We start from the raw sequence: 13,640 nt of genomic DNA, 5'->3' as shown, positions 1-13,640 counted from the left end.
AAGAGAAAGGGAAACAGCAATAGAAGAAAAGATAAATTATGTTGGACATATGCCCACAAGAAAGGCGTTTGTGTGCTAGGAGAATGTATGGTTGTGCAGAGCCTCAGCTGGTGAGGGAGGTACAAACAGCTCCAGGGGGGGTCCCAATCTTGTTTAAAGTTAAAGGAAATAACAGCTTGCTAGTGCAATTTGAGAGCCCCTCTCAAATTTCTGGCCTGAGCCCTTGCGTGATGTTTTAACACCGGCCCCAAGAGAGTCGAAATAACTTTTCTTTTTAATTTAATACATGTAGAAAAGCCCTGTTTCAGAACCTTGATAAAAAGGACTACCGGTCAACAACTGATAACACAGCCCGAAGACGGTATTGAAATGTTGATAACCCTATATTAACATGTTACTAATTCCTTTCTGTATAAAATACCTCCTTCCTCTCTGTCATGCAAATTTTCCCGATCCTGCATATACAAGGAAATGCTTTTTACACAAGTTTGAGAACGACTTCTGCTTTGCCACTTCAAACTTTAAAAGACAAAAAAAAAAATCAGTTGCAGCACCCCCACACGTAGCTCACAAGTCGGGTAAATCAGTCGCCTAGTTTTCCCGCCAGCCGCCACTGTGCCCATTCTCGCATAACAAACTCGTGTCTACCGGATACTGCTGTTTGCTTTCCTGTAGGCCTCGCAGCAGACTGCAACTCCCAGACGGCCCCATGTTGGATTCCGGTCGCCCGGCGACGACTTCCGGTGATTGTGACGCGAAGGGTTCGGCTGGGTTGCTGCTGGCGCTCGCCTGTCCTCTGGCCGCTTCGTGGAAGTGTCATGGCGGCCTGCGGTGGATCGGCTTCTCGATGGTTCTTCACCCGGGAGCAGTTGGAGAGTACACCATCCCGTCGCTGCGGGGTGGAAGCTGATAAGGAGCTCTCGTACAGACAGCAAGCGGCCAATCTCATCCAAGACATGGGGCAGCGCCTTAATGTGTATCCTTTTTTTTTTCCGGGAAGCGTGTGAGAAGGGAACGTTGGGCCGTGGGGTGGAGAGCCGGGTTTGATGATGGCGGAGAGCGCTGATGAGGCTTAGACGATGGTGTGGCCTGTTAAAGTATTATGTTTATTTATTTTGCTTGTTCTGTTCTTATGTTGTTACGATTAGGCAGTAGAATAACATTCTTTGGTGAAGAAAAAGGTTATGGGAGGGGCGACCAGGATGTAAGTTTGGTCTTACGTGTCCTTTGTTTTCAGTTCTTATCTTAACGTGGTGGGGGGGATTTTTTTAATCAGAAGGAGTTGAGAGGTGAGGGCATATTTGTTCAGGTATTAGAGTTGTGACTGCTTTTATGTAGGTAAAAATTTTCTGCCTTATATATATTGTGTGTTGTATTGCGTAGTGCCGGAAGAGCTGAGTTCGTCATGCGCCAGGATTGTGTGTTCATTGTTAAAACTTACAGGTTGGGTCGGCTTGCTCCATTTTCTGGCTTCAAACGTTTAGAATTGTGCTTGTGCCCGTACGTCTTTTCTTTCACTTTGGAGTTTCGTGAAACTTTCCTGAATGATGCTTTTAGATCTCAACTGACAATAAATACGGCAATAGTTTACATGCACAGGTTTTACATGCACCATTCCTTCACAAAATTTCACAGAAATGTAAGTATTTTTTTTTTAATACACAGTACTGGCGAAGTAGGGAACAAATGTTTTCTAGGATGTTAGAGGGACCATGATGTAGGTGTACGTTAATTTATTACCTAATGTCATTATTTCAGACTCAAAATTCTAAAGTAAGTGTATTATTGCTCAGTAGTTGATTCATGCCTGAGAAGTTTGAATGTCTCCGTCATACTTTACCTATGGGTTTAAGTTCCATAGAGGCATATTTTCAAAGCACTTACACTTACTAAGTTCATGAAACTTAGTAATGCTAAGTGCTTTGAAAATGAGCCCCATAGTAGCATATTTTCAAAGCATTTAGACTTCAAAGTTGCATAGGTTACAATCCTGCGTATTTTCGAAGGAGAAGGGCGGCCATTACTACTACTACTACTATTTAGCATTTCTATAGCGCTACAAGGCATACGCAACGCTGCACAAACATAGAAGAAAGACAGTCCCTGCTCAAAGAGCTTACAATCTAATAGACAAAAAATAAATAAAGTAAGCAAGTCAAATCAATTAATGTGAACGGGAAGGAAGAGAGGAGGGTAGGTGGAGGCGAGTGGTTACAAGTTACAATCGGGAGATGGCCGGCCTTCTCCTAAAGCCGGCCAAATTGGTATAATCAAAAGCCGATTTTGGCCGGCTTCAACTGCTTTCCAGTGCAGGGCTGGCCAAAGGTCAAGGGGGCATGTTGGCAGTGTACCAAAGGCGGGGCGTGGTTAAGAGATTGGCTGTCCTCGGCCGATAATTGAAAAAAGAAGGCCGGCCCTGACGAGCATTTGGCCGACTTGGTCCCTTTTTGTTCATGACCAAGGCTCAAAAAGGTGCCCAAACTGACTAGATGACCACCAGAGGGAATCATCTCCCTTTACTCCCCCAGTGGTCACCAACCCCCTCCCACCCAAAAAAATTATTTAAATACATTTTTTTTGCCAGCCTCAAATATCATATCCAGCTCCATGACAGCAGTATGCAGGTCCCTGGAGCAGTTTTTAGTGGGTGCAGTGCACTTCAGGCAGGCGGACCCAGGCCCATCCCCCCCCCCCCCCCCCCCCCCCACCTGTTACACTTGTGGTGGTAATTGGGAGCCCTCCAAAACCCACTGTACCCACATGTAGGTGCCCCCTTCATCCCTAAGGGCTATGGTAGTGGTGTACAGTTATGAGTTTTGGGGGGCTCAGCACCCAAGGTAAGGGAGCTGTGCAGCTGGGAGCAATTTGTGATGTCCACTGCAGTGCCCCCTAGGGTGCCCGGTTGGTGTCCTGGCATGTGAGGGGGACCAGTGCACTACAAATGCTTGCTCCTCCCACGACCAAATGGCTTGGATTTGGCTGGCTTTGAGATGGCCGCCATTAGTTTCCATTATCGGCGAAAACCGATGGAGGCTATCTCTAAGGCCGGTCCAAATGTTGAGATTTGGGCGTCCCCGACCATATTATTGAAACGAAAGATGGCTGGCCATCTTGTTTCGATAATACGGTCGGGTACGCCGCTTTATGGGGCCGTCATTAGAGATGGCCGGCCCCATTCGATTATGCCCCTCCATGTAACTTTGTAAGTTTAAATGCTTTGAAAATATGCCTCCTATGCATTCAGAATTGAAATTACCCTGATGTAAACAATAATAAAATGTTAAACCGGTGTGAACTGATAAAACAGATATAGGGTTGTTGGTCAACATCAATGTATACAAATAAGTCGATCAATTAATAAGATGGTATCTTTTTATTGGACTGACTAAATACATTTTTACTTAATTTTTGAGAGTTGAAATTCCCTAGTTCAGGTCCTTCAGACTATCATTGGAATACTCTTATCATTTACTTGTATATTCTAGTAGTATAGCTGTCTCTTACTTACATTGTCCTGATCTGAGGGAGGAAATTTAAGCTCTCAAAAGCTAATCTAAAATAAAAAATGTTTAATTCATTTCTGTACATGAGAAAATAGAATGACTTAAAATGCCTAGTGTTGTACCCTGAATTGCAGAGAATGTGCACCGAGAGCAAATACATACTTGAAGAGATGTGTTTTATTTTAGAAACTTATGTATGTTATTGTAAGAGAAGAACTGCAGGAGACTGTGGTCCACTATGTGAGACCAGCAAAGCACCTCCAACAACAATAGGAAGACGGAGATACAGTGGAAAAACTTTATTATCCAGTTTTACCCCACTGTATCTCCGTCTTCCTGTTGTCATTGGAGGTGCCTTGCTGGTTTCACTACTCTTTTAAGTGGTATGTTATTGTAAACCACATGGGATGTAATGCTATAGTTTAGAAATATTTCAAACCAGAAAATGGCCTTTTTTGTTTTGAAAATCAGTTTTCTAGATGTTTTTGTGCTTGGTGCCTCTATCTTCTAGTACTGTTTTTGAAAGAAAAGTTCTAGGGAAAAATGCACGAAAATAAGACATTCGGATGACTGGGGGCTGGGATTCTTAGTGGACTAGCCACACTGGTTAGGGTGGTGGACTTTGGTCCTGAGGAACTGAGTTTGATTCCCTTGTGACTCTGGGCAAGTCACTTAACCCTCCATTGCCCCATGTAAGCCGCATTGAGCCTGCCATGAGTGGGAAAGCGCGTGGTACAAATGTAACACAAAAAAAAAAAAAAACTTTCCTTGAACCGCACTACTACGGCCTCACTTCCCCTATCCTTTCCCCTACCCTACCCCTATCTTTCTTTCACCCTTGCTCACCGTTATCCAGAACTATGGTTGCACTCCCTTTAGCTATGCGGACGACATTCAAATTATTTTACCATCTCCAATACCAATTCTATTGCTCAATTTAATTCCGGTTTTTCACAAGTTTCTCTTTGGAGTGGAGGAGTGGCCTAGTGGTTAGGGTGGTGGACTTTGGTCCTGGGGAACTGAGAAACTGAGTTCGATTCCCACTTCAGGCACAGGCAGCTCCTTGTGACTCTGGGCAAGTCACTTAACCCTCCGTTGCCCCATGTAAGCCGCATTGAGCCTGCCATGAGTGGGAAAGCGCGGGGTACAAATGTAACAAACAAAAAAAAACCACAATGGACTTCACATAAAAGGTCCCAGGTACATAGCTCACCATAACCCCCTTATATTGTATGGTGAACCCATCAGGAATCGGAAAAAAATGTGCTGTACCCAACTGTACACCACTACAATAACCTTTAAGCCTGCAGCTGTCACCTATATGTAGGTACAGTAGGTATTTTGTGATTTTTGGAAAGATTACTTTCCTCCACAAGGTGCTATGGCCCTAGATCACCTTCTCTACAGTCCACTGTACTGACCACTAGGCTACTCCAGGGACCTGCTTGCTGTTCTTTTATATCTGCTGCTGTCATAGAGCCTGGTATGTACTGTCAGTTTCACCTCTTAGGGGAGTAGGAGGGGGTGTCATGCCTTTATTCCTCCAATTGTCATCTGGTCAGTTTGGATCCTTTTTAGCACTTGGTCATTATTGAAACAGGTCTAGATAAGTGTCCTTTTTTGGCCTGGACATTTTGACCATATTCCATTATCGCAGAAAAACGTCCAAATCATATGCCTGTTCTAGTCCTGGCCAAAACACATCCCCTTGCGATTTAGACAAAGTACAGAAAAAAAGTCCCAAATATGAGTTTTGAAAATTGCGATTTGGACATTTTTCTGAGAAAGATGGCCATTTGCCAATTTAAGCAATATTTTGGATATTTTTCTGTTTTGAAAATGAGCCCCATAATCACTCTTTATAGGGTAAGCTGGATAAAACTTCTCATGGTAGACCTCTGATACAGATTAGTATTTAAGTTCCTTTTTTTGAAATAAAAGAACAATAAGAATTTGGATCACAATATTGAAATAAAATCAAGTGAGATACTGAGTTATGGTCTGTAAAGAGATGTTGTTACTCCAATGATTAAAAGAGAAAAATACCAGCAAAATTAGAGTGCTTGTAAAATTTCTGAGGCTTTTTCCTCCTGAGAATTTTTATTCAGCTCACCCTATGAGAGTGAATTTTTTTATATATGTTAATGGAGGTTGGAGACCAAATATTTGCCATTTGGTTAAATGATGAGTTGAAAGAAGCAATAAAAATCAAAGCGAGCTTGAAGTGAAACGAGGATACCAATAAGGAAAATAGGAAAGGGCATAATGTGCTGGTATTTAATAAGGCAGACGAAAAAATATGAAAGGAAGCCAGTTGGATCACTAGATCACCTAGGGGGTAAAAAAAGGTACACAAGTTTGTATTCAAAAATACTTAGATGGATATCAATATCTGCTGACCAGGATATTCAGAGGATGGCGCTGAATATCCTTACAGACCACATCTTCATTTTGCAGGTAGTTCTGGAGTGGAGCTGGGGTAGCCCTGGAACTTAGCAGGATCATGTCAATGTTAAGGTGTGTAGTTATCAATGTGGGCAACTCTTAAGGCAGTTGTTCTACCACTTTCTTGTGCTTTTCTGGCACGTTCCATTTTATGCAGTGAGACCTAGTTACTAATAATTGGGGTTAACGATAGTCCATGTTGATACCCTACTAAGGGCCCTGTTTACTAAGCCGCACTAGAGGCACATTAGCGTTTTTAGCGCGCTCTAAAGTAGACGCCCATAATATTCCTGTGGGTATCTACACGGTTCGTGTGCGCTAATTTTTAACACACCTTAGTAAACAAGGCCCCAAGTCTACTTATATGAATAGCTTATCCAGAGCAGATAGAAGGCTGTCCTAACTTATCTAGATGAAAAAATGTAACAATTTTATAAAAGCTGCAAAACATTTTGCCCTGACTCCTAATAATTTTGTTCTGCACGTAAGCCACTCATTGTTTTTTTTTTTTGTTATGGGGAGGTGTACTCCAAGAAACAATTAACTTTAGGCTATCGGTGTATTTGCTAAAAGGAAATAGTGGAATAAAATTATATTAATCTAGGTAATTGGATCTGAAAAGATGAAAAACTAGTTTTAGAAAGAACTTATTTCGCTATCCCAATTATTTTTTGAAACCATTTAGTGAGCTGTAATAACATGTAAAAATGCTGAAATTGCTGCTCAACATGCATTAAAAGCATGTTATTGCGCACTAGTAACACATTTCTACATTACTACTAATATGGCTCTAAATCAGGCCAATGCTTGCAAAATAGCAGAAGAGCCGTGTTACATTCAAATACTTGTAAAGTAGGTCATCAGTAGGTAGGTTGTTTAATGTGAATCACATTTAATGTCAAAATCTGTTAAGTCACGGTTGTTAATTACACTTCAAGAATTGTCGTTAACTTGCCAGTGCTCATTTTGCTTGTGTGATTTGTTGTAAAGGGTTTTTGAGAAGTGCTGTGGGCCAGGCTTGTCCAAATTCAGCACTGAGGGTGGCAAACAGGCCAGATTTTTAGGTTATCCCTTATGAATGTGAGAGATTAGCCTTCTCACTGCCTCTACTATATGCAAATTTCTTGCATGTTCATTAGGAATATCCTGAAAATCTGACCTTTTTGAAACCCTTAGAACTAAACTTGGACAGACCTTCTCTAGTTGGTAGTTGTGTGCCTACTTATGCTCTCACGCCTCACTTCCAAGACACCAGTAAATGCCAAAGTTCTTAACGTTCTGGGGGGCTGTTTTACTAAAGGGTTGCTGTGCGACATCCCAGAACTACCGCTGGCCCAGCGTGCGCCTTTTCTGCAGGGGATTACCCCCCCCCCCCCCCCCCCCAGTAATTGGGCAGCGTTGTCTGCTGCCCGGTTACTGTTGGGTTAGCGCAGGAGCCCTTACTGCCACCTCAGTGACGGTAAGTGCTCCCCCTCCAGAAATGACTGCACGGCAAATACAAGCTTAATGCCTGTACGTTTTACTTTTTGGCCTTTTTACCTGCTGTGGTAAAAGAGGCCTGGGCGCACAGCAAAAATGACTTCCACTGCTAGCTCAGGGCCCCTTTTACCGTAGCTTAGTAAAAGGGCCCCTGAGTTACTACTCCTTTCCCATCAACTTAGTCCTCTTCTGACCCCCAAAAAACCCCAACTGTGGGCTTTTCCTAGACCCCACTGTCTGGCAGATTTCCTGGGTGGAAAAGGAGCAGGAATGATCTTCAGTTACTTCTGCCTTGCCAGTAGCAATGGTGAAAATAGTTGGCCTCTTTAACCTTTACTGGGAGATGGAAACACATGGACATTCATTGCTTGAAGCCATTTTGACCACTGTTCCCAATCACAGGAATAATGCAATATTTACTAACCTGCAGCACTCGGTTACCACAGTTTGAGTAAGGAAGGAAGTAACTTGCATGAAATTAGGGCCTTAACATAAAGCTGCCAGCTGGATCCAGATTTGCAGGACAGGGTTGACCAGTTCTGGGTTTACCCCATTGCATGCAGGGATTTGTAGTTCTAATTTCCCCATTGCATTCCCTAAGAAAAGCAAGAATGAGAAAGCAACAAGGCAAGTCGTCCACCAAATCCAACGTGATGGATAGAAATAAGAGGCAAACCTTATAAAAAGCAAACAGGCTTTATTTATATTCCTAAGCTCCCAGAGATTCAAACATCTGTACCTGACATGGCAATGTTTTGCTTGGAAACAGGATACTGGGCTAGATGGACCATTGGTCTGACCCAGAATGGCTATTCTTATGTACAGACTTCACCATGTGCACACCCAGAAGGAGAAGCATTACTTTTATTGTTTTAGTCTGTTGGACCAGACATGGTGAAGTCTGTACATAAGAATAGCTATACTGGGTCAGACCAATGGGCCATCTAGCCCAGTATCCTGTTTCCAACAGTGGCCAATCCAGGTCACAAGTACCTGGCAGAAACCCAGTTAATAGCAACATTCCTGGGACAAGCAGTGGCTTCCCCCATCTCCATCTCAATAACAGACTATGGACTTTTCTTCCAGGAATTTGTCCAAACCTTTTTTAAACCCAGATATGCTAACTACTGTTACCACATCCTCCTGCAGCAAATTCCAGCGCTTAACTATTCTTTGAGTGAAAAAGTATTTCCTCTGTTTGTTTTTAAGTTATTTCCATGTAATTTAATCGTGTCCCCTGGTCTTTGTACTTTTTGAAAGAGTGAAAAGGCGATTCACTTCTACCCGTTCTATACAACGCAGGATTGTATAGACCTCAGTCATATCCCCCCTCAGTCTTCTCTTTTCCAAACTGAAGAGCCATAACCTCTTTAGCCTTTCTTCGTATGGGAGGAGTTCCATCCCTTTATCATTTTAGTCGCTCGTACAACCGTTTCTAATTCCATCTTTTTTGAGATACAGCATCCAGAATCGAATGCAATGCTCAAGGTGAGGTTGCACCATGGAACAATACAGAGGCATTATAATAATCTTGGTCTTATTTTGCATCCCTTTCCTAGCATCCTGTTTGCTTTTTTGGCCGCCGCCGCACACGGGGCAGAAGATTTCAGCATATTGTCTACAATGACACCTAGATCTTTTCTTGAGTGCCGACTACTAAGGTGGATCCTAGAATCAGGTAACTATGATTCGGATTATTCTTCCCAGTGTGCACCACTTTACATTTGTCCACATTAAATTTCTCTGCCATTTGGATGCCCAATCTTCCAGTTTCCTACGATCTTCCTGCAATTTTTCACATTGCACATGTGTTTTGACAACTTTGAACAGTTTTGTGTCATCTGCAAATTTAATCACCTCGCTCATCGTTCCGATTTCCAGATAATTTATAAATATGTTACATAACACCGGTCCCAATACAGATCTCTGTGGCATTTCACTGTTCACCTTCCTCCATTGAGATTAATGGCCATTTAACCCTACCCTCTGTTTTCTGTCCAATAACCAATTCCTAATCTACACCAGAACCTTGCCTCCTATCCAATGACTTCAATTTTCTCAGGAGCCTCTTATGAGGGACTTTATCAAAAGCTTTTCTGAAAATCTAGATACACTATATCAATCAGCTCACCTTCCTCCACATGTTTATTCACGCCTTCAAAGAAATGAAGCAAATTAGTGAGGCAAGATTTCCCTTGACTGAACCAGTGCTGACTCTGTCCCATTAAACCATGTTTATCTAAGGAGTAAAGCTGGACAAACCACAAGATCAGTTGGATTAAAAATTTATAAGTTTGTATTGCTGAGTGGAAATGATGAAGTGGTCTTTAAAAAGACCGTGAATGCATAACTGAGGCATCATGAGGATTCAATGTCATCCTCGTCGGTACCGAAGAGCCTCGATGACTTGTTTTGTGTGAAGGCCAAGAAACATCAGCATCGATCCCCCCCCCTCTCCCTTTGACTCATGGTGCCGGGAGCTCCGGGGAATTGTTGGCGCTAAGAAGACCTCTCCCCCTCCATACAGGAGGTGCCGATGCCTTGGTCTCCGTGCAGCCAGAACCAGCCTCTCGTCTGAACCCCAGCATCTCCACAGATGGTCTCTGAGCTGACACCCCAGCCTTTCCCAGTGTCAACCCTCGATGAGCACATCTGGGCCTTTCATCCTGAGCTGTTGGTTGCAATCGTACAACAGACTGCATCAGGGTACTTGCGCCTTCCATGCCTCTTGTTGTGGCCCCACTTGGCCCTCACCCTGCGGTGCAACCTCTGGTGCCAGTGTCACGTGCAGTCCCGGTGTCGACCACCACCCATGCTGGCATTCCCTCGATGTCGATGGAGGAAGCTTTGCTGGAGTCAAGGCGGAAGCCGCCGATTCCTCGATGCCCCTCTCAAGTACAAGGCTCCTCCAAGTTGAGGCAGGCTTGATCTTGGCTCTCCCATGCTGTGTTTTTGACTGACACCAATGAGGAGTGCTCATGGGAGTCTGAGGAGGAGGATCCATGTTAGTTCTCGGAGGAGTCTTATGGTATTCGTTCTGACCCCCTCTTCTCCACAGGATAGGAGCAAGTCTCCAAAGCGCCTTTCCTTTCCCTCATTTGTCAAGGAAATGGCGGCTGCCATTCAGTTTCCTTTGGAGGTGGAAGGCGAGCCCAGGGCTATGATTCTTGAGGTCTTGGACTACAAGTTTTCTCCTAGAGAGGCTGTAACTGTCCCATTGCACAAGATCTTGCAGGATGTTCTTGTGTGGACTTGGTAGTCTCATCTGTCTGTCCCAGTACTTTCCAAAAAGATTGACACGGTGTACTAGATTCAGAGTACCCCTGGTTTTGATAAGCCATAGCTGCCTTATCGTTCCCTGGTGGTTGAATCCGCACTAAGAAGGACCAAGAGTTCTACAGACAATGCTTTGGCGCCCCCAGGCAGGGAATCTAGAACCTTGGACTCTTGGGCGGAAGATGTTTCAGGCCTCTATGCCCTTGTCCCGCATTCAATCATACCAGCTCTTCTTGAGCATGTACTTGCGGGACTTGGTGCACAAGCTGCTGGATTTGGCGGACTCGCTTCCATCGGAGCAGGCCACATCACTTCGCCAGTTGGTCAAGCATCAGAAGGCACGTCGTAAGTTCTTGGCCTGGTGCGCCTTAGACACACTTGATGTGGGTTCCAGGATCTCTGCCCAACGTATAACAATGTACAGACTCTCGTGAGTTTGATCCTCTCAACAGGTTACAGCTCGGCATATGTTGAGGTTGTTGGGCCACAGGACTTCCACGGTTTATGTAACGCCCATGACATATCTTCACATGAGAACTGCCCAATGAACCCTGGCTTCTCAGTGGTCCCAAGCCACGGGGAATCTGGAGGATGTTATCCGAGTGTCCCTGGAACTCGCTTCCTGTTGTGGTGGACCATTCGATCCGATTTGACTCGGAGAATTTCATTCCAAATTCCTCAGCCACAAAAAGTGCTGGCTACGGATGCATCTCACCTCAGTTGGGGAGCCCAAGTAGATGGGCTTCACAGCCAAGGTGCTTGGTCCGCACAGGAAACAGATATCCAGATCAATCTCCTGTAGCTTCAAGCTATTTGGAATGCCCTAAAGTCTTTCAGAGATCGGCTGTCTTACTAATTGTTCTAATTCAAACAGACATTCAGGTTGCAATGTGTTGCACTAAAAAGCAGGGCGGGCACCAGATCACACCCTCTGTGTCAGGAGGCCATTTGGTGTGCTCCTTCGTGCCACTTATCTGGCAGGCAAAAACAACAGCCTGGCCAGTACACTGAGCAGGGTTATGCAACCGCACGCGTGGTCTCTCAACATGGGCGTTGCCCAGGAGATCTTCTGAGCATGGGGCACCCCCCCACGGTCAATTTCTTTGCTGCTAATACATTGGTCACAAAGAGGCATATTTTCAAAGCACTTAGCCTTCCAAAGTTCCATAGAAACCTATGGAACTTTGGAAGGCTAAGTGCTTTGAAAATATGCCTCAAAGTCCCTCAGTTTTGCTCCAGGCCTACGACAGACTAGTGTTGGATGCCTTCCTCCTTCAATTGGGGACAGGTCTTCTGTATGTGTATCCTCCCATACATCTTGTGGGGAAGACTTTGTTGAAACTTTGGCAAGACTGCGGGACCATGATTCTGATTGCTCCTTACTGGCCTCAACAGATCTGGTTCCCTCTTCAGGAGTTATCTTCCAAAGAACTTTGGATATAGGAGTGTTTTCCAACCCTCATCACATAGAATGAGGGTCTCATCTATATCCCAGCCTCCAGTCTCTGGCCCTCTCAGCATGAATGTTGAGAGCCTAGAATTTGCTTCTTTGTGTGTTGCTGGCTTCCAGGAAAGATTCCATGAAGAGGTGTTACTCTTTTAAGTGGAGGAGGTTTGCCATCTGGTGTGAGGGCAAGGCCCTAGATCCCCTTTCTTGCCCTACACAGAACCTGCTTGAATACCTTCTACACCTTTCCGAGTCTGGTCTTAAGAGCAACTCTGTAAGGGTTCACCTTTGTGCAATTAGTACTTATGATCAATGTGTAGAGGGTAAGTCCATCTCTGGACAGCTTCTAGTTCGCTTCATGAGAGATTGCTTTTGTCAAAGCCCACAGTCAAACTTCTTCCAGTGTCATGGGACCTCAAATGTCTTTCTCACTCAGCTGATGGAAGCTCCTTTTAAGCCACTGGATTCCTGCCATCTGAAATACTTGACTTGGAAGGTCATTTTATCGGTGGCTGTGACTTTAGCTCGTAGAGTCGGTGAGCTTCAAGCCTTGGAGGTGGATGCACCTTATACTAAATTTCATCATAATAGAGTAGTCCTCCGTATGCACCCTAAGTTCTTATCTAAGTCTAAGGTGGTTTCAGAATTCCATCTGAACCAGTCTTGCCAACATTCTTTCCCCGACCTCATGCCCATCATGCCGAGAGTGCTTTGCACACCTTGGACTGCAAGCGAGCCTTGTCCTATTACATGGAGCGGACTAAGCCCTACAGACAGTGTGCCCAACTTTTTGTTTCTTTTAATCCTAATGGGATGGGGGTCTCCATCGGGAAACACCCTGGACGGTCATGTCAAGGCTTATAATGTCAGAGCCTCGGCTGCATCAGTAGCCCACTTGCAGTCAGCCTCCATTGAGGAGATTTGCAAGGCTGCAACATAGTCTTCTGTCCACACATTCACATCTCAGTACTGCCTAGAGCATGATACCAGATACGACATCTGGTTTGGACAGTGCTGCAGAATCTGTTTGGGGTCTAGAATCCAACTCCATCCCCCTAGGCCCATTTTGTTCTGTTCCAGGCTGCACTTTCACTCAGTTTGTATATAGTTTTCAGGTTAATATGTAGCCCAATTGACCACTGGTGGTGGTTGTTCTCGGTGAGCCTGGTTGCTTGGGATTTCCCATGTGTGAGAATACATAGGTCTGCTTGTCCTTGGAGAAAGTGAAGATACTTAACTGTAGCAGGTATTTTCCAAGGACAACAGGCCTTAAATTCTCACAACCCTTCCACCTCCCCTTGAAGTCTCCTTTTTCTGTGCTGTAGTATTGTACTGCGGTAACCATGCTCTTGTGGCAGATGGGAAGGCACTTGCACATGTGCAGTGGAGTGTGTCTCATGCTCCACTAAGCTCTTACTAGCTTGTTATAAGTTCCATTCCGGTCAGTATGAAATTATGTTACCTATGTGTGAGAATATAAGGCCTGCTGT

At 44.4% G+C, this 13,640-nt stretch overlaps 1 protein-coding gene across 4 annotated transcripts in view; it reads left to right on the top strand.

The window, feature by feature from the left end:
* Positions 1-257: 257 nt before the first annotated feature.
* Positions 258-13,640, top strand: part of CCNT2 (cyclin T2) — a 96,889-nt gene continuing 83,506 nt past the window's right edge. For 2 of the 4 annotated variants that reach the window (XM_030210905.1, XM_030210906.1), the window contains exons 1-2: positions 258-976; positions 1,558-1,639. In XM_030210905.1, coding sequence (XP_030066765.1) covers positions 819-976; positions 1,558-1,639 — 240 coding nt within the window. In that variant the 5' untranslated portion in view covers positions 258-818. Of the gene's footprint in view, positions 977-1,557; positions 1,640-9,070; positions 9,106-13,640 lie in introns of those variants that run through there. The other 2 variants (XM_030210907.1, XM_030210909.1) reach the window with 2 other exon arrangements.

Source organism: Microcaecilia unicolor, chromosome 7, assembly GCF_901765095.1.
Source record: "Microcaecilia unicolor chromosome 7, aMicUni1.1, whole genome shotgun sequence".
Classification (NCBI taxonomy): domain Eukaryota; kingdom Metazoa; phylum Chordata; class Amphibia; order Gymnophiona; family Siphonopidae; genus Microcaecilia; species Microcaecilia unicolor.
This window is presented reverse-complemented; position numbering and strand designations above follow the sequence as displayed.